Source organism: Bemisia tabaci, chromosome 1, assembly GCF_918797505.1.
Source record: "Bemisia tabaci chromosome 1, PGI_BMITA_v3".
Classification (NCBI taxonomy): Eukaryota; Metazoa; Arthropoda; class Insecta; order Hemiptera; family Aleyrodidae; genus Bemisia; species Bemisia tabaci.
The window spans coordinates 23342562-23364932 of NC_092793.1; the positions used below are offsets into that span (position 1 = coordinate 23342562).

Here is a 22371-nt window from a genome sequence, read left to right on the forward strand (position 1 = left end):
TGATGGTGGGAAAAAACTTCATCAATCATGAGAGTTCACATTTTATTTTGATTCATGTCGTATGTGTGTTTGTCAACTCGAGCGCCCCAGAATTTTGAAAAAAGAGGCTCTCAAGAACTCAAGAAATTTCAGGCGTGATGGCGGCCGATCTTGCATATATCAGGCCGACGCTCTGCTAGAGACAATAATAGGATTACATTTTTCAATTAGGACCTACAATTTCTGGCTCGGATGAGGAACAACGTATTCACCATTATTTTTCCTGTTCACTTACATGATTTTACGGATGAGTCAGAAATAGTACCTAATTATTGCAAGAAGTCCAATTGGCGTAATCAATCATTCCGTGCTGAGGGAGAGCACCGCATGAGTCTCTAGACGTTGCCAAATTTCCTCCTAAAATAGAAATTTACTTGGAAATTCGTGAATGTTTTTCTTTCAATTTTTCTAGCAAATGCGCTCGCAATTTAAACTGAACTATCAGAAAATTTCAAGTATAAAGATTCGTGAATTTTCTCGAAGGTAAATATTTATCGGGGAAAGTGTCGCAATGCCCTAATGCTCCTACGCCATTTTTTCTTAGCACGAGAGAATAGGCGAGCAGCTAATATTCAAAATGTGTCGCGCAAGATGTATAAAAATTCGTTGAGAACTATACTTTTTAAACGTTGATGGAATTGGTCTAAAGCTAATTTCTCCCGCAATTATCGAATAAATTAATATCCACATGCACAACACTTGCTTGTATATCTTATGTAACTAAACGAGACTTTCCTAAAACATTGAAACATCATTTTTTACTTTTCTTCTTTTTCTGTTTCAGGAACGAATTCAGGTACGAATAATCTTTTCTCGAAGTAATTCAACCAATAATCAGCAATTGAAGTGAGTTTTCCCTGTTTTCAAATGGTATTTCTCGATTATTTATGACTGGTTAAAAAAAAAAAACCTCTTGGACCAATGCCGCGGTGCATTGACTTAAGAGTGCAGTTTCTTGTCGCCGGATTTAAGAGTCTTGAACTCTTGTTTCAAGCGGATTTTGCATTGAAACAAAAGTCCAGACTCTTAAATCCGGCGACAAGAAACTGCACTCTAGAACCAAGAGGTTTTTTTTACCGGTGTGAGGAAAAAAGGAAACGAGTCAACAATTTTTTGATCACGTATATTTCAAAATATACAAGTAACACTTCCAACCAACCAAATTGAGTATTTTACGCTTTTAGGCTTCTATCAGCCAAATCGGCTCAAACCTCTTAGGTAAGTTTATTCTATAATGGGCCTGTTGCAAACTTTTGCTAGAGCAGAATGAAGAGTTGTTTCTTATAGATAATGCCTCAAAAATCACGATGAGCGCATCGGCAAAGTCTGAAATGCACTCATAAATTCACAATCTGCGTAAGAAAATTGCGTTATTTTGAGCTTCCCGCTTCAAAAACGATACCACTGCACAGGTGAACATTTTGTTAGAGGAGTCGCTCCATCGTCGGCAATATTCATCATGGCCGACGCTTGCGCAGTTCCTCGCGTAATTCAAGGAGAGTTCAAGGTCAATTAAGGCGGGCGAGGAAAATATGAACGTAAACACGCCGATTGTTATGTGGTTTAATCCTGTTCAGGTGTTATCTCGTCCCATCACACGTGTTTTGGCGGACTGGCGTCGGCCATGATGAGTATTGCCGCCAATGGAACGACTCCTCTAACAAAATGTTCACCTGTACCGTAGTATCGTTTTCGAAGCGGGAAGCTCAAAAAACCGCAAATTTCTTACGCAGATTGTGAAGTTATGAGTGAATTTCAGACTTTGCCGATGCGCTCATCGTGATTTTTAGGGCATTATCTGTAAGAAACAACTCTTAGTTTTGCTCTAGCAAAAGTTTGCAACAGGCCCATTTGCAAACTTTTGCGCTCTAACTCCCACACACTGGGGCCATAACTTCACAACGCTCCTTGAAAATTGTGATGCGGGATAAACTCCTCAAGAAAGCGGTGCCCATGTTCCATCAATGTTCTTCTATTCCCCTCTAATCTCCTATTCCCGGGCTTTTGACATATGATCACGTGAAATTAGACTACAGGACCATCCGACAATGGGCAAATATGTCTTTCAGTACATTAATTTTAAACCATACCAAGCTTTCCACAATTGTAAAATCTCTTATCGGAGTGATGCCGCTGACTCAGACTTTTATTAAGGAGGAACCATTATCAGCTAACAGTTCAACAGCTGTCTCAAGTCCAAAAACTTAAATTAATGTACAACGATGTGAAATTGAAGCTCATAATATCTCCTGTGTCTTGGAACTTTTAAGAAACTTAGAACCATGAGAATTTAAGCTTGGTGTATTCTCTGAGAGAGACAAGGATACAAGGATACGTTAAGGATCCCGTTATTTCCACTCTCCCCTGTACACCGAATAAAAAAAACTTCGGTCCCAAGAACTGCTCTTATTCATATCATACATATGGAACGTTGAAGTTTTCGATCCCCTCTACTGAGGTTTTTGGTCGAACGTACCAAACTCAGGTTTAAACAGCTGGAATTTTTCGTGTGAATAACATTCTTAGTATGCTTAACAAAAACTATAAACAGTTTTTTGACGTGGCATTAGGTCTATATGACCTAACACTTCAGTTACCTGGACTAATAGCATGTATGTTCCATAAAAGCCAAATTTTTTCTCTCGGTGTACGCCCCCCCCCCCCCCCGGATGTCCTAGACTTTCAACTTTTGCCACGGTTTAGCTTGCCCTCATCTTTCGGCGCCGTTTCAAGATCATTTGAAGTTGGAAGACATCTACTCGTTATAAGCGAATCGACAACGTAACATTTAATTAGGAATTTGAATGATCCGTAGTATGATTGAGGAATAATGGCGACTGTGATGGTGGTGGTGAACGGAGGAATTCCGTTATCGATGTACACGTAACCGCCCCAAAACTTAGCCAGTTCGTCCACGAACTCGCAACGGTTGATGATTTTGTCGCTCTGTGTGTTGTTTTGAGGGAATGTTACCCGCGAGACTGTTTCGGAGCTGATTTCTGCCTGGTACTTCAAACTGAAAAATAGGACGAACACAAACAGTCACAACGGTCAAGATTCCATTTGAGGGCGTTAGCCCAGAATTTTAAAATTATTTTTTTTGGTGTGTATTTTTGGCATTCTGAATGGTATCTACACATTTTATGAGATATTATCATATTTTCATTTTGGAAAATAGCAATGCCTCTAAATTTTTGTCTTCATTTTAAAGTTACACCTCCTTTGCTTCACAGAATAGCTTTACAGAAATAACGAAAATGAGTGTCACAAATTTCAGGACCCATTTTGAACCTATTATTTTATTTTAACATTCTTGGGTATGTCTTCATTTTCTTGAAAAAGGAAGTAACTCCAAAAAATCAAATCAACTGAGGAGGGTATCGAAAATTTCCCTCTGAAAAAACATTTCAGGACTTTGAAATATTGATCCTCCGATCTTTTGAACATGCCAGAAAATTCTGGTAATCTTCCTGCTCGACGAAAAAATCAGTTCTTGCCTCTCTTGCGAAATTCCGTTTTGCAGAATTAATTTTGTGTACTAGAAACAGATTCTTTTTTAACGTAACGCATTGAATAATTTTGTTCAAAAACTGGATCTCAAAAATCTAGGTGCTGGATTATAAGTATTTGGACTTGATACCAATATAATCGTAAACCTTACGGCCGTAAGTGAGTAGGTTTCCAAGCCAGGAGAAAGGGGGGGGGGTGCACTCTGCACTGCATGGTGCACTTCAAGCCCGGTACGAATGGAAGAGGATGGAAAGTTGGAAAATCACCAGGGGGCTCCTTCCCTCGCTTTCCCCCGTAACCACGTCTCTATGCTCGAGTCTGATCTTGAAATAATTTCTACTTCTTCGTGATGTATGGGATGATTTGATTACAGTAAATGCGTGTGCTGTATTGTGGAATTTTAGGGCAGACTTGGAGATTTCAATTTTAGTTTTAGCTCTACAGCATCTCTTTGAGTATGACTTATTCTTGTCGATTTCTGACGCTGACTAACACGTATTGTTCGAAATGTCTTATTAATGAAATCCATTGAAGTATGAAGGATTAAAAGTATACTGGCTCATACTTTTTGATCAAACCAAGGTTTTATCCCCACTGTGATGAATCGCGTACCTACATCTAAGTATTTATTTCTTCTTCGAAAAAAACTGCCTGCATGTGATGCTCTAATGCCTCGTTTCCTACGCTACCTGACTAAAGTTGAACCCTTAATGTATTAGCTTGGAATCGAATAATATTATATCATTTAGAAAGAAATAATGTCAAAATATGTAAATCTTACGTTTCGTCGTCACAAGAAACGCCGATCGACCATGAATGGTTAAAAAGACCGAAAAACGTCATTTCTGATCTTCTTGGGAAGACCGCATCCTTTTGGATTTCCCCCGTGAGAGTAGGTTCAGGAACATGCGCTGCCTCAGTTGCGAAAATGATAAAAACGAGTAAAAGTGATAAGACCTGCGATCCCAGCATCGTCTTCATTTGTAGTCCTGCGGATAGAAAACACCATCAGGACCGCAAGAAACCATGCGCTGTAGTATTTCATTCTTTAGCTTTCTCTATAAGTGGTCCATCACAGGTAAAATTTTTTATCCTCTCAAATTTAAATTAATTCCAAGAAAATTACTTCATTTTCAAACTTGTTCACTGAAAATATTAATGAATAGTTCGGCAGGGTAACCCGAATGGGCAACATGATTTTCAAACTTTCATGAAAGCGCTCTCTCATTTTAGTTTTTCTCAATGTTTTGCCTATTACTTTCCCCTATCCAGTATTTGCACATGTCTTAAAATTCTACGTCATATTTCACTCATACATTTGCGTTTATCTGGAGTTTATAGATCATGGCCATGCACCAGCCGGCTGAAGTCTACAATAATTACATCACGATCAATGAACATAAGGTTATCACAACTTTACTAAAAATTAAGCATTTAATGAGATCATTCCTCTGCAAAACCTCAGATGGTGATGAACAGTATTAAATCGAGAAACATCATTTTTTTTTTAAAAAAAAGAAAAAAAAGAGCTAAATTTTTACTGTTCCTCACTTCTCTGTTGAGAACAGATTACATTGATCTTGTCTCAAGACCAATGCCTCCATAGATTATACCAAGTAAGCTGAGACTCTCGAGATTTTATATTATTATTTGTATTTATACATACATGTTATATTGCATCAATTATTGAGACAAATGTTTATCTATCTTTTTCATTTCACTAACTTCGTCGTAAAATGAGCACCCGAGAGTGTTCCTTTAGAGCGAATATGGACAGGGTAATATATTTATAATTACATATCATATAACCCTTATACACACAGTACTATCTACTATACTAGTACTATATAATACTATACTATACAGCCACACTACTATCGCCTGAATTTCCTAATGTGATTATGTCATCAGAGTAGAAGAACTCTTGGGAGTTTTTTCAACTTTTCTCGTAATTTTGCCGAAAATATTAGTTCTAGGAACTTACCTGAATTGCGAACAGAGATGGACAAGCAATCGGTTAATACTGCGCTTGATCTAAAGTGATATGCGAGTTTATCTGAAGCTATAGTCCTTGGCGGTTCCCGATCTTTGTCCGAACTTTCCAATTGGACGTCTTTATGCTAAAAGGAACTATGTTGTACGCAAATCTAATGCACATAGTTCCTTTTATCATAAATACGTCCAATTGAGATACGCTTTACCAACTTGAGTAGGAAGCACTTGAATTTCATTTTTGTACTTGTAGTCTAATTGAGTGATTATTTTAGTACTTTAATCAACCGCCGATCATTGAAAGTGCACTGTCGTCTTCCGTTTTCAGAAACATTGTTTTTATTCGACATGGGTACCGACAAGATACGTTTTGGATCACCCTGAATTCCCTTAACTTTACAATTTTTTGTACAAGTCTGCAACATCACGAGCAGAGATACGTGGTTTAAGAACTTCTTCGTCGCTATGTCAATTGATTGAGTGGATGCTTTTGCGAATATTTTCTCAGGAAAAAAACCATGCTCACTGCCAAGGCTATGATTGTCAGCCATATCATAAGGTGATCACTCAAGAGCGGGTGTGTCAGACGAAGCAAGTGTCACCTACATACATACATAAAGTCGCGATTATAGCGCCGCCTCGCGCTCTGCGACGCCCAATCGCCATTGCCCCCTATCCTCCCAGAGATCATCAGGCAATTGGCACCTTCTGATCTCCTCCTCCACCCCTTGTCGCCAACCTTTCACAGGACGTCCACGCCGTCGCCTTCCGGGAGGAACCCAATCGAAGACCTGCTTGGGCAACCGATCATCTGCCATCCTTCGCACATGTCCATACCAGACCAACTGCTTGGACCTGATATCGTGCACGATGTCCTTTTCCACACCCATTATCTCGCGTACCCTTTCATTGCGGATACGCTCTCTTCTCGATATCCCAGCAGACCTTCGCCAAAAGTCCATCTCGGTTGCCCTAAGCATGTCTTCAGTTCTTTTCTTAAGTTGCCAGACCTCACTCCCGTAAGTTACGATACTCTTCACGATGACGTTGTAAATTTTCCTTTTGGTCTCCTTGGAGATACTCTGGTCCCAGAGAACCCCATTTAGCATCGCGATAGCTTTCCTGCCTTGCACATTCCGATCTTTAATGGCCCGATCCAAATTTCCGTCCTTAGTTAACCAAACTCCGAGATATTTATACTCTTCACAGTCCAGGATCTTCCGGCCATCCTCCAGTTCAATGCTTTGCTGATCACCACCGATAACCAACTTCTCCGTCTTAACCACATTTACTTCCATTCCCCACTTTCGGTATACTTCCACTAGCTTCCGCGTCATGTAATTCGCATCTTCTTCGTCCTGAGCTATTACCACCTGATCATCAGCAAAGCACAGAGTATAAAGGGTGCCATCTTCACGTAGCGGGACGCCCATTCCCGAACAGCATCTTTTCCATTCCTTTAAAACTTCTTCCAGGTACACTTTAAATAAGGTTGGCGACAAACAACACCCTTGTTTCAGTCCTTTAGTAATTAAAAACCCCAACGATAACTCCCCATGCGATTTAACCCTAGAGAAAGCCCCACCATAAAATTCCTTAATAGCACTAATTAGTCCCCCACTAAAACCCCTTTTGTTCAAGGCTTCCCAAAGTTTCATCAATGGCACACTATCGTAAGCTTTCTGGAGATCCACAAACACTAGATGTAATTCCTGGCCAACTCCCTTCTTTTTCTCTATGACGTGGATGATGGTAAATAAGTGATCAATCGTTGACCGACCGGCTCTGAAACCTGCTTGCTCTTCCGCTTCATGTTCTTTCCACTCCTCTTCAATTTTTGCTTTCAAGATTTTTCCATACACTTTGCTCAGGGTACCTGCAACCGACAGTCCTCTATAGTTATCACACTCATCTTTTCTACCCTTCTTCTTGTATATAGGTGACACCCAAGACTCTTTCCATTCTGTCGGTACCTTTCCACCGTCCAAGCAATCTTGCATCAGGTATCTCAACCGTTGAAACAGCTTGCAGGTTCCACACTTGATCAACTCAGCAGGGATATTTCCCGGACCTGGAGCTTTATCGTTCTTCAGCTCTCGTACGGCCTTTACCACGTCCTCCATATGGATCTCCAAGTTATGATTATCGTTAGTATACTCCAAGCTTACGCCTCCATCTTGAAATTCAGGTCGCCTTTCTGTCAGTAAATTTTTAAAATACCCCTCCAGTTTATCAATGGATATCGGAGATATTAAGTCACGCTTCATGTCCCTTCGCAGCCCTTTCAGCAACTTCCAGCTCTCAGTGCTTTTCCTTCCTCCTATGTACGTGTCTATTTTGTTACAGCTCCTCTCCCAAGATTCGTTCTTTTTCTTGGTTATGAGCCTTCGTACCTGCGTCTGAGCTTTTTTATACGCCTCTTTGTCTTCTGTTTTTTTAGAGGAAAGGAACTGATGATATTTTTTCCGTTTCTCCTGAATCTCCTTCTCAATTTCTTCGTCCCACCAGTAAGGTTTTTCGCTAACTTTCCTATCATCAGCGACACCAAGAGCTTCCATTGCTGCCGAGTGAATGCAATCCTTCAGGAACTGATACTGCTGTTCGGTATCACCGTCCCTTGATTCGCCCAACTTCTCATCCAAGCGCTTTCCATATAAAGCCCTTACACTTGGATGCTGCAAGCTGTCAATGTTATAGTTTACAAGCTTGACACGATCTTTTTGTTGGTGAACTTCTTCCTGTGCTTGCCTGGTCTCCTGGCTCCCTTTCACTGGGAAAGCTATTTTCGCCCCGAGGAAATAATGATCACTGCCGCAGGAAAGACCTCTCCACACTCTAACTTGCTGAATCTTCATTCCCGTGTCTTGTCTGACAACCACATAATCAATGATTGATTTCAATCCGCGAGTAGACTGAACCCAAGTAAATTTATGGATATCCTTGTGTTGGTAGAACCCATTGAGCACCTTCATGTCCCTTTGCTCACATACGTCAATGATACGGGCTCCGTTATCATTTAGTGCCGCCTCTCCGAAAGGGCCGACGATCTTACTTCTAATTTGACGTCCTATTCTACCATTGAGATCTCCCAACACAATGATTTCCCTCCTGGATCCAATCTTACCAATTTCCTCGTTCAATTCTTCGAAAAATTGGTCCTTCACTGCGACAGTGGAATCATCGTTGACTCCATACACTCCCAAAATGGTGATTTTATGGCCAAACACTGTCATATTCATCTTTATCATTCGGGGGTTAACAGCTTCCCATGTAGTGATGCACTTCCGTAGGCTCTTGCGAATAAGAATTGCAACACCCTGTTGAGCTCGCTGATCTTTTTCCACGCCACTATAAAACAAATCGTACTCCTTTACACTTACAGAGCCTTGTCCTTTCTTCTTCGTTTCTGTTAATACCGTGACATCAAATCCGTGACTCCCTATCTCCGATACCACTTCCGTCATTTTCGTAGAAATTCCTTGTACGTTCCATGTTCCAAAAACCATCATCCGTTTACGTAATTTTTTCCGATAAATCCGTTTATTTCCATTTGTACCGAGGCAATTGTTATTGGGTCTTTTAACAGTATTCCTTTTTCCGAGTATCGGGGAGTTAGCCCGATGACTCAACCCCCAACCTGGAGGACCGGGGTTTGATTTCGGAGTTTCCTCTCCTAGACAGGTTGCTTCCACTACAGCTGAGAGCCCTGTCTGCCCTTCCAATGGGTGGTTCATACGCCTTGAAGCCGGTGACCATCTCCACTACCCCATGAGGCAGGGGTTACCAGCTGGGGTCCGCAGGATTGCTAAACCTGTGACATCAGTCCCCCATACGGGCAGCAAGTGTCACCTCATTTTCCAAAAATAACGTTCAATAGAAAATGCCAACTGCATAGTCAATGCAATTCTCAATGCATTGAAATGAATAGGGTTTTCATACATTATGTGTAATAATACGATATGATTGAAATGATTTATAAGTTCAAAAGGTCGAAGAGGTCGTCGTCATTCATATTGTTGAATTTTGTCCGTTTTAGGTATGTTCACCTCGAGACTTAGGCAAGTAGTAAAATGTATACTGCACAATACTGCACATATACTAAAATGAAAACGAACTTTTTCAATTCCGTAAATCCTTTTTCATTATAAATACAGTTTGGAATAATTGCATTTGCTCAACGTGTTCTACATGAAAAGATGAGAAAACTCATATTTCAGTGATTTACCTAATATTTTTCTGATCAGTACCTTTTAGACGCTATTAATGGCGATGTCATCATAGGGATTCTCCATTTTATCGAATTGGATCCAAATAATAGCATTGGCATATCCTCTTTCAATGCTACCAATGTGAAAAAATCGATATCTATCGCTTTTTTGTGACGTTCTTTCGTTCGGAGGCGATATGGTTCTTTTGTCGAGAGGGAATTACTTAACTACCAATATGAGAAACGTTGCCAAATATCCTTTTAAATGTGACGTTCTGAATCACCACCAAAGGGAGGGAAATTGGAGGCCTCTTCACAAACTAATGACCCTTTCGAAAAATTCGCAACTTCACACTTCAAGTTGGTTCGAAAAGCGTCGATGTTGTACAGGTACCGTACCTTGCAACGTGCTGATGAGATTTTGTTTTCGCACTCTGTTCGAGGGCTGGCCCACAGGGTGCACACAGCACAGCTGCATGTTCTTAAACGGAGAACTTTTTTAATCAAAGCTGAAGTTCCCGAATGACCCAGTTCTGAATTACTTGAAGTTTCCGCGATGCTAAAAAAGCGTGTCTTGTCCGCATACGACACGTGCTGCGCCAAAGGGCTCCGGCACACAGTGAATCGAGTCAATATGAGAGGTTGGACAAAATTTTAAAACTTTAAACGCTTTTAACTCCGTTTATACAACACTCCAAGGTTGTTAGAGTGGTTCCATTGGTTTGCACGTGAAATTTTCCCTTAAAAGCACCCCTTAAAATTTAAAATATGACGAATTAAACATCAAAATTTGCAGTTTTAGCCAATTAGTTTTGTATTTTCCCCTCTCTAAGCTATGGATTCTAATCATATTTGCTAAAATAGCGACGCAGTGTTTTTAATTTTCTGAACGTAGCCGCTCGAGCTTTCATAGTTTGCGGCTTAGAATTGTCAGCCTTAAAGAACTCAATCCATTTGACAAACTCGAAACCTTGATTTGACTTCATTACACTTATCATTAAAGCTAAAATAAATCTGTTGATGTTATTTAATAATGGTGGATTTGGTCTCGGCTACCTTGGTTCCTACCTGATGAGAGGAATCGTTTTGCATTCGTTTATTTATTATTTTAGGTAATTTTGTACATAATCCAAAAAAGGCATAGCAAGATGCATAAAAGATGCAACAAACACCCTTCGTGCGTGTAGCGATCAAAGTTTATCTTCAAATTCAGTGCTCCGTTTCTCCGGGGAGATTTTACCGACGAGACGGAGCCAAAAGAAGAAAAAAAGATAATCAAAAGCAGCAAGGTGTCTAAAAGTAAATCGTTAAGTCCAGATTTCAGAGTAGTGGCGTAGGCAGGGGTGAAATACGGGCCGGAAAAGGGCAGTTTGTATATCAGGTCACGTAGCTAAGTTTTTTGAGGGGGTGTTATGTCCGTTTGCTATCAAAGGGGAGAGAATAATGCTGGACTGATGTTGTCTTGTGTCCGTCTCAAGGCTTACTCTCTGAAGCCGTTTTAGGGCTCGATCAGATCGGCATGTGTTTTTACAAAAATATGTTTAAAGAAGAGGATCTTTCGATTGGAAAGCCTACTCATAAAACTTGACTACTCTGACCAATTGTGCATTTTAAAATGGTTTTTTATGGTGGTTTTTTTGAAACAAATCTCATAGTGATGAAATCCGGAGTGCATATCATCACTGATTATATTTTACTCCCAGGAAACCCGAAAGATGTGAGTGCAAAGTATGATCTACTCTTTTCTTGGGTCACTCTGCTCTCACAGAGTTGAATTAACTCCGCTCTTATAGTGCTGAATCAACTTTTATTGCGGAGTAAACCGTGATCCAACGGAGTTCTTTTTCATTCCGTTTCTTGATCATTCGAGTTTTCACTTTTCCGGGGAAAAATAGGCTTAGGAGTAAAATGCAATTTTTGGGGATTGCACAATACGTATATACTTTATGATCCAGATGACTTATGGTCGGTTCTGGTGGGTTATTTCTTTAGGACAGAGAGTCTTAAAGTCTGGTTCAAAATTAACCCAAAATTCTTGTTAAACTTTAAACAGAGTATGAATTCGTACGTAGAGAGGTGATAGAACCTACCATAAGTCCATCCAATTCGTGATCATTCTCACCACGAATGTAACTGATTTTTGAACTACCCTTCCGTGACTGTTTCCGTTCTGTTTTTTGAGAGTTGACTCTGCATCTATTTTCAGAATTTCTACCACCACAGCCGGGAGTTTTGTTCTTAGCTCGAGAAAAAATACAATAAAACTATAAAATATGTCCTGAATTTATAAGTAAATCCAGAGCCTTTCCCTCACAGTGTAAAGCCTCTACGCTTTTATTCAAGAGAAAAAAAAAGAAATAAATAACCATAATATGAGCAAGATAAACAAACCCTACACTATCAGGGAACAATGGAAACATTCGGCCTTGATCGATGAAACATTTCCACGCAACGGGAATTTACGGGACGACCACCTCAGTTCAGAGATCGACCTCAAGATACCAGCGAATGTACCTGCTTGTCATCTGATTTATTGCATAATTTTGCAAATGAAGGCGATTTTTACGCACTGTATCACATAATTTTCGTCGTGTGCATTCTCTTATTCTTGGATCTACCATTTTGGTACCGATAAATTATACCAGACGCATGCTTCATAAATTATGTACGCACATGACTGCGGAAGGGAACTCCGTAACTGCGTTATTATAAGCGCGTTGAATATTGCGGCAAAGTTGCCTTCCTTTGGAGAAAAGCAAAGCTTTCTATCGAAAGTAATCGATATAAATTGTTTTCATGAATGAATACTGCAAATAATTTTTAGAGCACGCGGGGGGAGGGCCGAGGGGGGATACAACAGTTGATGATATGTTGAAATTATGTATGTAGAGCATTATTTCAACTCAGTAACGTATACACAGCTATTGATCAACATCTCAAAACAAAAAAGGCCAGGCAGTGCTTTTGAGGTGAAAAGCAATCCATTTGAAGCCTCAAAGCTTATATTGATTTTAATATAATGTAAAGTTACGTACGTATACTTATACGCACTCTTTCTATACCAACCTCTCTAGACTTCCAGAATGACACGCAGTAGAATTTCAAAGAAGTTTGGCGTCTCTGCGTTTTTGTGTGCAAACGCAGTTCACTCCAGAGCAGGTTGAAAAGCAAATTATTGTTTTCAATCACTTCGGCGTCATCGAAATCGCGATCAAATTCCTCTTTTTGGGCTTTAATTACTGGTAAATCACATTTACTTCTAACGATGTATTTGTCCATACAGACGAGTGGGCTTTGTGGTTAGGTGCTATGTTGCCCTATGGTTGGCGAGACTGTTCTGTGGCGAGTCTGATATCGACGGTGAAAGTCGGCAATCACATAACTCGATTTGCGACGTCGCAGACTTCCTGTCATACTTTATTCTTTAAACGGAAAACTACTCAACGGTAATTCCTTAAAACTGCCGTGATTTTTCTTCTATGTGCGAGGAAAATTCTGCAAAAACTGCAAGGAATCATGTCCATTTGTTATCCTTTAAAAAAATAACATAATTGCGGAGATTCTCAGACACCGCAAACGAGTTATGTGATTGCCGACTTGCACCGTCGATATTCTACTTGGGTAAAGGATTAACTATGAGGGTAACTTTTATGCAAGTTAAATTGTGATGAATGCAAGTGCTTTAGCACATCTCTGATTTTAAAATCACATCTCTTGCCTCTGTTGAACCTTTGCGTTTGTGTATAATAGGCGCTGAAAATGTGTGAGTCTCGAGTTAAACATATTTTCGTCGCCTAAAAAATGTCGTAGATATTCCTGCTAAAGAGCTCCTTCAGGAGGACAGACAGTTATTTCCTATTTATACGATCGGAAAAAATAACATGGACGCATTTATATAAAAAAGAACGATGTATCAATGAATTAAATTGATAGGAGCTATTCGCATATGATTTGCATTGATCATAGATCCTCATAGACTCCTTCATGAATTTCCATAAATCTGCAAGGGTTTTTAGGTATTCAACGACTTAATTCTTGCACGCGTGTTTCCTTCTAATAATTTGCCACGTCGAGTAAATTTTAGATGTGATGACGAACGTTTAAGTCGGAAAATGTGAGGGAATTTTTCTGCAGAATTGTTTTCCTCAAGCCTTGTCATTGCATTTTTCCTATTTTAAGACACCTCGCGCTCAGAATTGTTCGTGATTCGAATTTTCACCAGAAACTGTGCTAAAAACAATGAAAAGCCAGGAAAAGGTTGAGAATTTTTATGTTCAAAGTATCGGAAAAATCAGGGATCATTAACTTGAAGAAAACTTGTCTCCGCACAAACAGCGATGATCGTGATAGGTTGAGATTTCACTCGTCCCGTGGCCTCGGCACTTTTTGGCAACGCTGCCTTATGCTAAAGATATTAATTAAGAAGATTATTAATTAAGAAGATACAAGTAAATTAAGTGCGAAGATTCAGAAAAAGGTCAAGTGTGACATTGCCGGCAAGGTCAGGCAAGTAATTACTGCATGTTAAGTCTTCATTTAATTTATATATTTATTATTCATATACTTATTCCTTCTTTCAATTTGATTAAATACTCAAACCGCCCTATCTTTGTGCAATGACGCTTATGAATGCAACGAGTGGTAAAGTTTCTTATCATAAGTGGAAGAATTGAAGGCGCTCCAGCTTTTTCAATGGCTGGGCGAGGATGCAACTATTCGTGTTCTGTGGATGTCCGTGTTGCATATACGAAGAATTGCAGGCGTTTTGGTTCTCTCAGGCACAGCCAACGTATGGCTGTGATTGTTGGGTTTCAGGGGTTTCTCACGTTGCGTTTACAATTGTGTTTGCCATGAAATCCTCGGAGTTCAAATGAGCTGTGTTCCATTACATTAGTGTTGCGAAATGGTGCCAATTTTACACCAAAACCATTCCTACGGTGGCAGCGCCGATGGCTCGGCGGTTACAACCTTAACGAGATTGCAAACTTTCAGTCCAAAGATTTGGTCCATATAACCCACGGAAGAACTAACCCAAAAAATACTAACCGTAAATTTGGATTACTTTCTGTTCTACATCCCATGTTTACATAAATGTGCCGGTTACTTTTTCTCGTGGAGGCAAAATTAATTCTACCGAAACACGGATTTACCCGTAACATTCAATTCTTTACATTAGTTGAATACAAGCACAGTTTTTTAAAGTTTTGACTAAATTATAGGTTGTGAGCTGTTGAGAAGTACACAACTGACAAGATTACCTCAGTACTAGTAGAACTGATTTTGGGAGAATGAGGGATTGTCCGCAGATCTCGCCGCGGGCAATAAAAACACGACCATAAAAAAGATCAATAAAACGGATGCAGTTCGTATTTGAGGCGGGCGTTGCGTTTGCCATACCTATAAATTGAGACTTTAATGTGCGCATACATTGAAGAGCGGGGGTGGTATAGTCACCTTCGAAACGAGTCAAAAAGCGAAGGGAAGGAGTAGAACAGCACTATGCGCTTCAGTTTGAGCGACCAACTAAGCACTGCTGTTTCAGGAATCTGAGTTTGGCGGGAATGTAAAATGGAAAGGTGTGGCGAAGATAGCACGTTGCCGTTTTGATACACCGAGGAAACCAGTGGCGACTGGCGAGGCGTGACTGATCGATTATTAACATTTCCCCATTTGAAACTATGGCAAAGAATCGATTATTAAGGTGTTCGTTGCAAACACCCAGTTTATCGATCCTTTTCAATAGACTTTAATGGCAGATCAATCGATACATCGCAAAGCACGCCACGCCACTGGAGGAACAATTTTCTTATGGAATCTTAAGCACGGTATTCTGTATCGGCCACACTATTCGGTTCATGTAATCGTGCCTTCGGCCAGAGAAATCGTATTAACCGAGCTTTTTAACCGAACCGCACCATAGATAAATCTTGGTTTCATGAACCAAATAGTACCATCGATACAGAACACCGCACTTACTGTTCGTACGAGTGAACTTTTTCTCTCAGTGTATAGCTTTAAGACCGATTTTTATACCCTTTTTCAATGCTGTACTTAAACATGTAGGGTGAACGTACATGAGGAATGCAGGGAAAGTCACAGGTATAAAGGATGTACGTTGGGGGTCACCAAATTTTAACGTATAACCTTCATGGGGAATGTACGAAAAGGAAAATCAAAGGGGTAAAAGGGATGATATCATAACTATATATATGAGCAATAAACTTAAGTGGGAAAGAATGCATGCGATACAATGGTGTGACAGGAACCATGAAAATGCATACATACGAGGTAAACAAGACAAATAGTACAGAGGCTCATCTGATTCCTTTTCATCATTGGCTTCTTAATCATTGTACGAATTGGGCAACCAAGAAACAGTTTGATCGTGTTATGTGACGTAACGATATTTCATTATTTTTTATGATTTTTTCAGGGCCGAGTCAGGAAAACTAACCAACAAATGCCACAAATATTTGCCTTGTAATGCCTTATTTGTCTTACGTCGAATTTTATTTTTTCACGGGTAGGAAGTTTGAATTGATTGATTTTGATATAAAATGTAATCGTAGATTTCCCTTTTTTTAATTAGTCTCAAAAGGGCCGAGTATAGAGTCTGTTTGAGCAGGTCTACTCGTCAATTCCGTGAAAATTAGACGCGACCACCGAGATTCTAACCCGGGACCTATTGACCTAGAGTCAGACGCACTGACCACTAGGCCAACCTGGCCGGCTACCGAAAGTTACGACATATCAATTCTGGTCGCGCTTGGTTGGTTTGGGAGTGGCCTAATAAAGAATCCAATTCTGGTCAGTTCTCGCTTATGGAATCACAAAAGAGTGCACCAAGATGGCGGTGGCTCGAATGTAAACAATAATAATGGAAATATAACCTAATTGTGATTTATCAAGAGTAAATCGTAATTTTCATCGCACCAGAATGAAAATACATATATTTTACGAAACTATTCACGAATCAATCTCATTTCATTTTATTGCAATTTCTTTGGTTAGATGTTTTTTTAGTTTTGTTGATGGTGTTGCTTTTGGATAACAGACGTCGCAGGATTCCTTATCCTTATCCCTCAATATCGTTATTTTGGGTGCACACTCTTGTGACACCATAGCCAGCCCAGGTAATCGAGCTGTCTTAACTCTGGGTACAAAGGGACTGTAGTTCACACGCATGATTACACATGAGTCAGAAACTATAAAATATCGGTTCTAACAACTTGGCAACTCCAATAGAAAACGAAGTGCGAAAACTCGTGACGAGCCAGGAAAATAAATTCACCGCACCAACTGTGATTGTCTTTATTTTGCACCCCGTTTTCTACCCCCCGGAGAGGGGGAGGGGGGAGGCTAATGGGGTGCAAAACTTTCGAGCCGAGTTCCCTGTCTTGCGAGTTTATGCATCTTATTTGGACGTGTTTAAATCAAAATGAACTATCTCTATTCTGACAAGAGCCCTGTCATGCGTGCATTATAATAGGTCTCAGGGTTCAGGTCTCAATGAAGATAGTTCACTGTGATTTGAAGACGTCCATCTGACTCCCGATTGCGGCGTTTTTGGAAAGTTCAATCCCCACCCAACTTTTCTCACTCCGGCACATAAATTAGGCGCATACCCGGAAATATTGTGCCAAAATGCTGGGTATCAGTTATCAGTATTGTCAGATCATTCAAAAAAAATCGTATGTGCTATGAAATACCTGTGACCAACGCAGAGAAAATAGAAGGTTCTATACTCCTTCTATACTATCTGGACTGACCACCGAGATGTTGGTACCTGCCTACAGGGACGTTTCTCGACAATTTTTGAACAAAAACGCGCAATACGCCGTTTCTAATGCGGATAAAAGAACGTACCTCCAATCCTTGGTCACTGAATTGACTCACAAGATTCATGATTTTACGAGATTATGACTGTAATATTTGTCCTTTCCGCTGAAATTTGCTTGTGATCAATTAGAATTAAAACAATTTTCAGTCAGAGAGGCTCAACAGTCCTTGAAGAGTATACAATACATACGTGGGCATTAAAATGAAATTTGGCAGCCACGCTGCTTGTGTATACATCGATTTGCCGTGTCTTATATTCGAATTTTAAATGTGATCCGTTATTTGTCCCAGCCACAATCGTTTTGCGATTGCTCCTTAAACCTACCCTCCCCCTTCATGAGCGTGAGTTCCAAGTTTAACATTTTGGGGAAGAATAATGCTACATTTCTCACGACGTTAAATTCTAACTTGGATCATCACACAGTGATAAGGTTTAACAACACGGTTGCATATATGTTAACAAACGTGCGCAAATTAATTTTGTAAGAAAACGCTCGAAAGCACCCCCCCCCCCCCCCATTCGACCGAACGCTGTTGATACGAATAATATGATCATCATTTTTAATACAATTCGAGATCGAATTTTTAAATGCGTTTTTTAGCTTTGTATGACCTTTTCGCCGTCGTTAATCCCTTTTCCGCTCATAATTTTAAAATATTTAATTGTATACTTTTCTTGTTAACTTTACAATATCCTTATTTGTTTGTCTTTTTACCTATTGTCTCTGGTGTTCATAATGACGCAATGACGCGAATTGTGCGTCCTTCCGAGTGTGTCTGAGTATGCTTTGAATCCTTAAATTTTAACTCCAAAAAATAAATTCAGGGGATGATTACAATTAAGTAACAGGGGAAAAAATATTTTCCTTCTCCCATAAATTCTCATTTTCCGGCTGTGTCGCACGAATCAGTTCGTTTTACGGATTAACAACCCCTTTCTATTTTTAATGGTATCCGTATAGCTTCGTTACATTACTCAGATTCGGAAGGTAGAGAAAAGAGCCGTTACTAATCTGTGTAGCTATCTTAGTATTCATTATTAATCTAAAGAACTATTAATCAAAAACCAATTTATTACTATTTTAATTATTGTCTAATAACTTGTAATGACTAACTTATTTTTTAATAAAATCTATATTTAATTAATTCTTTTTATTTTAATATTCTATCCCTAGCTAGTTTAACGTTTTAGTAAATTTAGCTTAAATTGAAGTCAGGAAAGTCATAGACAAGTTAGCGAAGTAAATGGTTAATCTCGTTCATGCAGGAACAGAAATCGAGCGATCAGAGACATTTCGCCCATCCTAAGACCATGATTTAGTGTTGTAGTAGATCTGACTTTTCTAAAATTCTGAATTTGAGAAATCTTGCCAACACTGTAACTGACCGTTTCACTCTTTGGCTGCTGGCCAAGTTTGCAACACCTTTACCCGCGTAGAATTGAGACGGTCGGATAAAAAAGTTAATCCGGGCGCTTTTGCGCCAATAAAACTTTCCTTCCTGCTTGCTTTTGTGACGCCGTATGTACACGCGGCCTGCCCTGCCTTTCAGTACGTAGACCCTCTCATGGAGCTGGCTGTCACTCTTAGGGGAAAAAAAGTTCATCTATATGAGTCGTAGCATGTAGGTTAATATCGACCGCGTGTGAAGCGCAATCTCGGCGCTTTCGATTCACGCGGAGAAAAAAAGTTCGGTTCATACTTAACATTTTTATTTTCAGAACATTTTTTATTCAGGTAACTGAGGTAGGTTGGTGGGTATTCGATTACAGAAACCGAACCTCTGGTCTTATGACTTAAATTTCGGTTCCTGTGATTGACAACTTCGCGTTACCTGCGCCAGAAAAGTTCGGTGTTCAATATGAACCGAAGTTTAGTTTTTGCGCTTGAACGTTTCTTTTCAGTGAACTATCTCTACTGTTCGGTTTCGTTTGAAAGTTCGATTACGTGAATTGAAAGCAGGGTTGTAATACCGGAAACTACAGTTATATCGAGCGAGTAGTACAGTAGATATTGAACACCTTACTCCGGCTCTTGTAGGAGCGTTCACGAGAAGGAGGATCCTCTATTCCGTGGGGATAAAATTAAAAGTTTCGGATTCTTGTCAATCTAGATCGATATATTTGAGATTTTAATGGACTAAGCTCGATAATTTTACTGAAAATTATCTGCGGATGGTTTATTTTATTTTAGGGTCTACAAAGGACCAGCCTAGTTGCACTGTTAGATAAAAATTTACACGGAGGACGGAACAATGGTAACAGGAGAAAAACAAGGAGGAAAAACGGGAAACAAGGCGAAAACACCCACTAAAATAAAACAATCAAACACCCGAGACGTTCCGGCTGAAAACTGAGTTATTTTCAGTCGGAATAGTACAATATTAAATATTATCGACGAAAAAGCTGGAAACCCACATGTTGGTGGCCAAGATCCAAGAAGAACAACCAGGGGTAGTATATTTTAGCCTTGTTTCCCGCCCCCTCCCTTTTTTTACTCCTGTTACATGATAATCTGACATGTTTTACCACAAACATATGTAGATCAGAATTTTATTGTAATATCATTTGTTTTTTAAATTGTGCCTTTTGGACTGCAAAATTCATGACCAGCACAACTTCGGTTAAACTTGAAATAATTCTTAGTTGTTTTTTCTCCAACACATCCGAATTTACGGTAAGCTATCTCTACTGTCCTATATAATAAGCTTCAAATGGCTCATTTCAATCTTATATCAATATCGGTTGTACTAAATTGCATTAAAATTCCACGATTTCGTGCTCTAAGCAAAAACGATTATCGTAAGTACTTACATTTTTTTTAAATTACATTTTCAGAATAGCAAACTTCAAACTGCCTTACCTTTAATATGACGGACACTCATGATTGAGAATGAAAAGACGTTTAGGAGGAGAGGCCTGTTTTGGGAAGAAGACTTCCAGAATGCTGAAGGATAAATGATCGCTCTGATACCTTGATTGATTCAACTTATGAATATAAGATGATCCTATGATGATGTTATGATTTAGATCCTCAATGCATTGCCATATTAATGACATCAATTTCCTTACATATGGACGTGTAACTATTATATCATGCACTTGAAGTAGAAACAAAGTGATTTTTTAACATTACGTGTAGGGTTCTATTGGTTGTAACTAAAAGGCTTTTAGTGCAAGTTACAGGAGACATTCAGCGGAGTCCATATGTAATGTGTGTCAGCCAAAATTCGTCCCATTTAAATCGATGCAGGTTTTCACAGAGTGGAATAGGAGGGGCATCTGTTAGGGGGTCTTCAAGATCAGTGCCGTCTCCGTCCAGCACTTAAAGTAATGAGAGGATCAAGAAGGACTTAAATTTCTTATCCGTTGAACCTCAATCCATTATCGGTCCTTGCCAAGAAGAACCTTCTGACACTAACGTGTTGTGAATTCTAAGCAGCATTGCCGCTTTTCGTGGAATCAAAATTGTACTTGGGCGTACAAAGGGGGGGGGGGGGGCTTGGCCTCTCTAAAATTGAAAATAGTACCATCTACTCCCCTTCCAGAAATTCCGGATGGTGGGAGAATCTTTGTATGTAGGATGATCACTCTTTCAATGCATTCGGGTCTTAAATGAAAACACCGTGTTTATTTAATTATTAGGTTCTAAAATTTTCATCATGGAAGCATCAGAATGCGTTCAAGTACGGCTAAATTTTCAAAAAATTTCCGGAAAAGGGTCTCCGGGCCCCTGGTAGTATGGGGGGGCCATTGGCCAGACCGCTAAAGCAAAATGACCTATATAGGCACGCTTATGAAATTGTACCTACTGAAATGTTGAATACCTTTCTTAAATTTAATAAATTTAGTTGCACGTAAGAGAGCTCTCCAAGTGGAGGAGCCCTGTTATAATATGTGACCATCCACAGGAGAAGCGATTTTAGCACTCACTGTATAAATAACACAAAAGTATGGTATTGCGGAAAAAACAACGTACCACTGACAATGAGCCCTTACATTTTCGATCAAATGGAGCTAATTAAAGGCAGTTTTAGGGTTCAGCCTTACAGACTGTAGGGCTCAAACTTGCTGCCTTTAGTTAGCTTCATTTGATCCGAAGTTTTAGGGCCTGGTGCTAAATTGCTTTCTCTGTAGAGAAGATTTACAAGAAAACTATAGAACGAAACCTCCCCAAAGCAAGCGAAACGGCTAGAATTCTGCGGTTCCAAAAATATGATCTGGTGGAAAATCCACTCAAAATAATTCTGTCCCTGCGATTTTGAGATGAAACTTCGTTTGGGCATTCAAATGTCGATTTTGCTCCGATGAAATACTTCTTCCGAGGAAAGTGTTTGAATAGTTCTAGTTTTTTTGGGGCACAATTCATTTAAATATGTAGAATTTTTCCAGATTATTCATCGCAAGAAATATGGCAACATTACATTATCATACGATGTTATTTGCTGTATGGAGCGCGCCGAATGCTGTTTTGATAGGAACGGTTAATAGCGGGAGCCGTGCAGCGTTAAGCGACCCAAAACTGTGATACCACTATTCGTCCTCTTAGGAGCCCGTTTTGCCTACCTACGTAATTGAAGGCGGATCAGTGTGGGACCGCGCGCCACATCGCATCGCATCTTGAAGTAGCGCATGAACCGATTGAAAAACTTCAAGTTCTCCTATTAAAAAACAGTTCGTGTCGCATTCATCGATGTTAGTGCGCATGTAACGCTACATTTTCGGCTATATTAGTGCTTTAGATTTCTTTAGATAGGTATCAGAATTGTGGTATAGTAATGATTTG

General features: G+C 39.7%; 2 protein-coding genes across 3 annotated transcripts in view; one reads left to right on the plus strand and one right to left on the minus strand.

Moving 5' to 3' along the window:
- The first annotated feature begins 827 nt into the window (after positions 1 to 827).
- LOC109041260 (follistatin-related protein 5) overlaps positions 828 to 22371 on the plus strand; it is a 214353-nt gene continuing 192809 nt past the window's right edge. For both annotated transcript variants that reach the window (XM_019057533.2, XM_019057534.2), the window contains exon 1: positions 828 to 835. The gene's annotated coding sequence lies outside the window, so the exon portion shown is untranslated. The remainder of the gene's footprint in view (positions 836 to 22371) is intronic.
- Positions 1147 to 5690, minus strand: LOC109041262 (uncharacterized). The gene is made up of 3 exons (XM_019057536.2): positions 5534 to 5690; positions 4331 to 4538; positions 1147 to 3055 (listed from the first exon to the last, which is right to left on the minus strand). Exons 2-3 carry the CDS (start codon positions 4528 to 4530, stop codon positions 2722 to 2724), a joined length of 534 nt encoding a protein of 177 aa, XP_018913081.2. The 5' UTR covers positions 4531 to 4538; positions 5534 to 5690; the 3' UTR covers positions 1147 to 2721.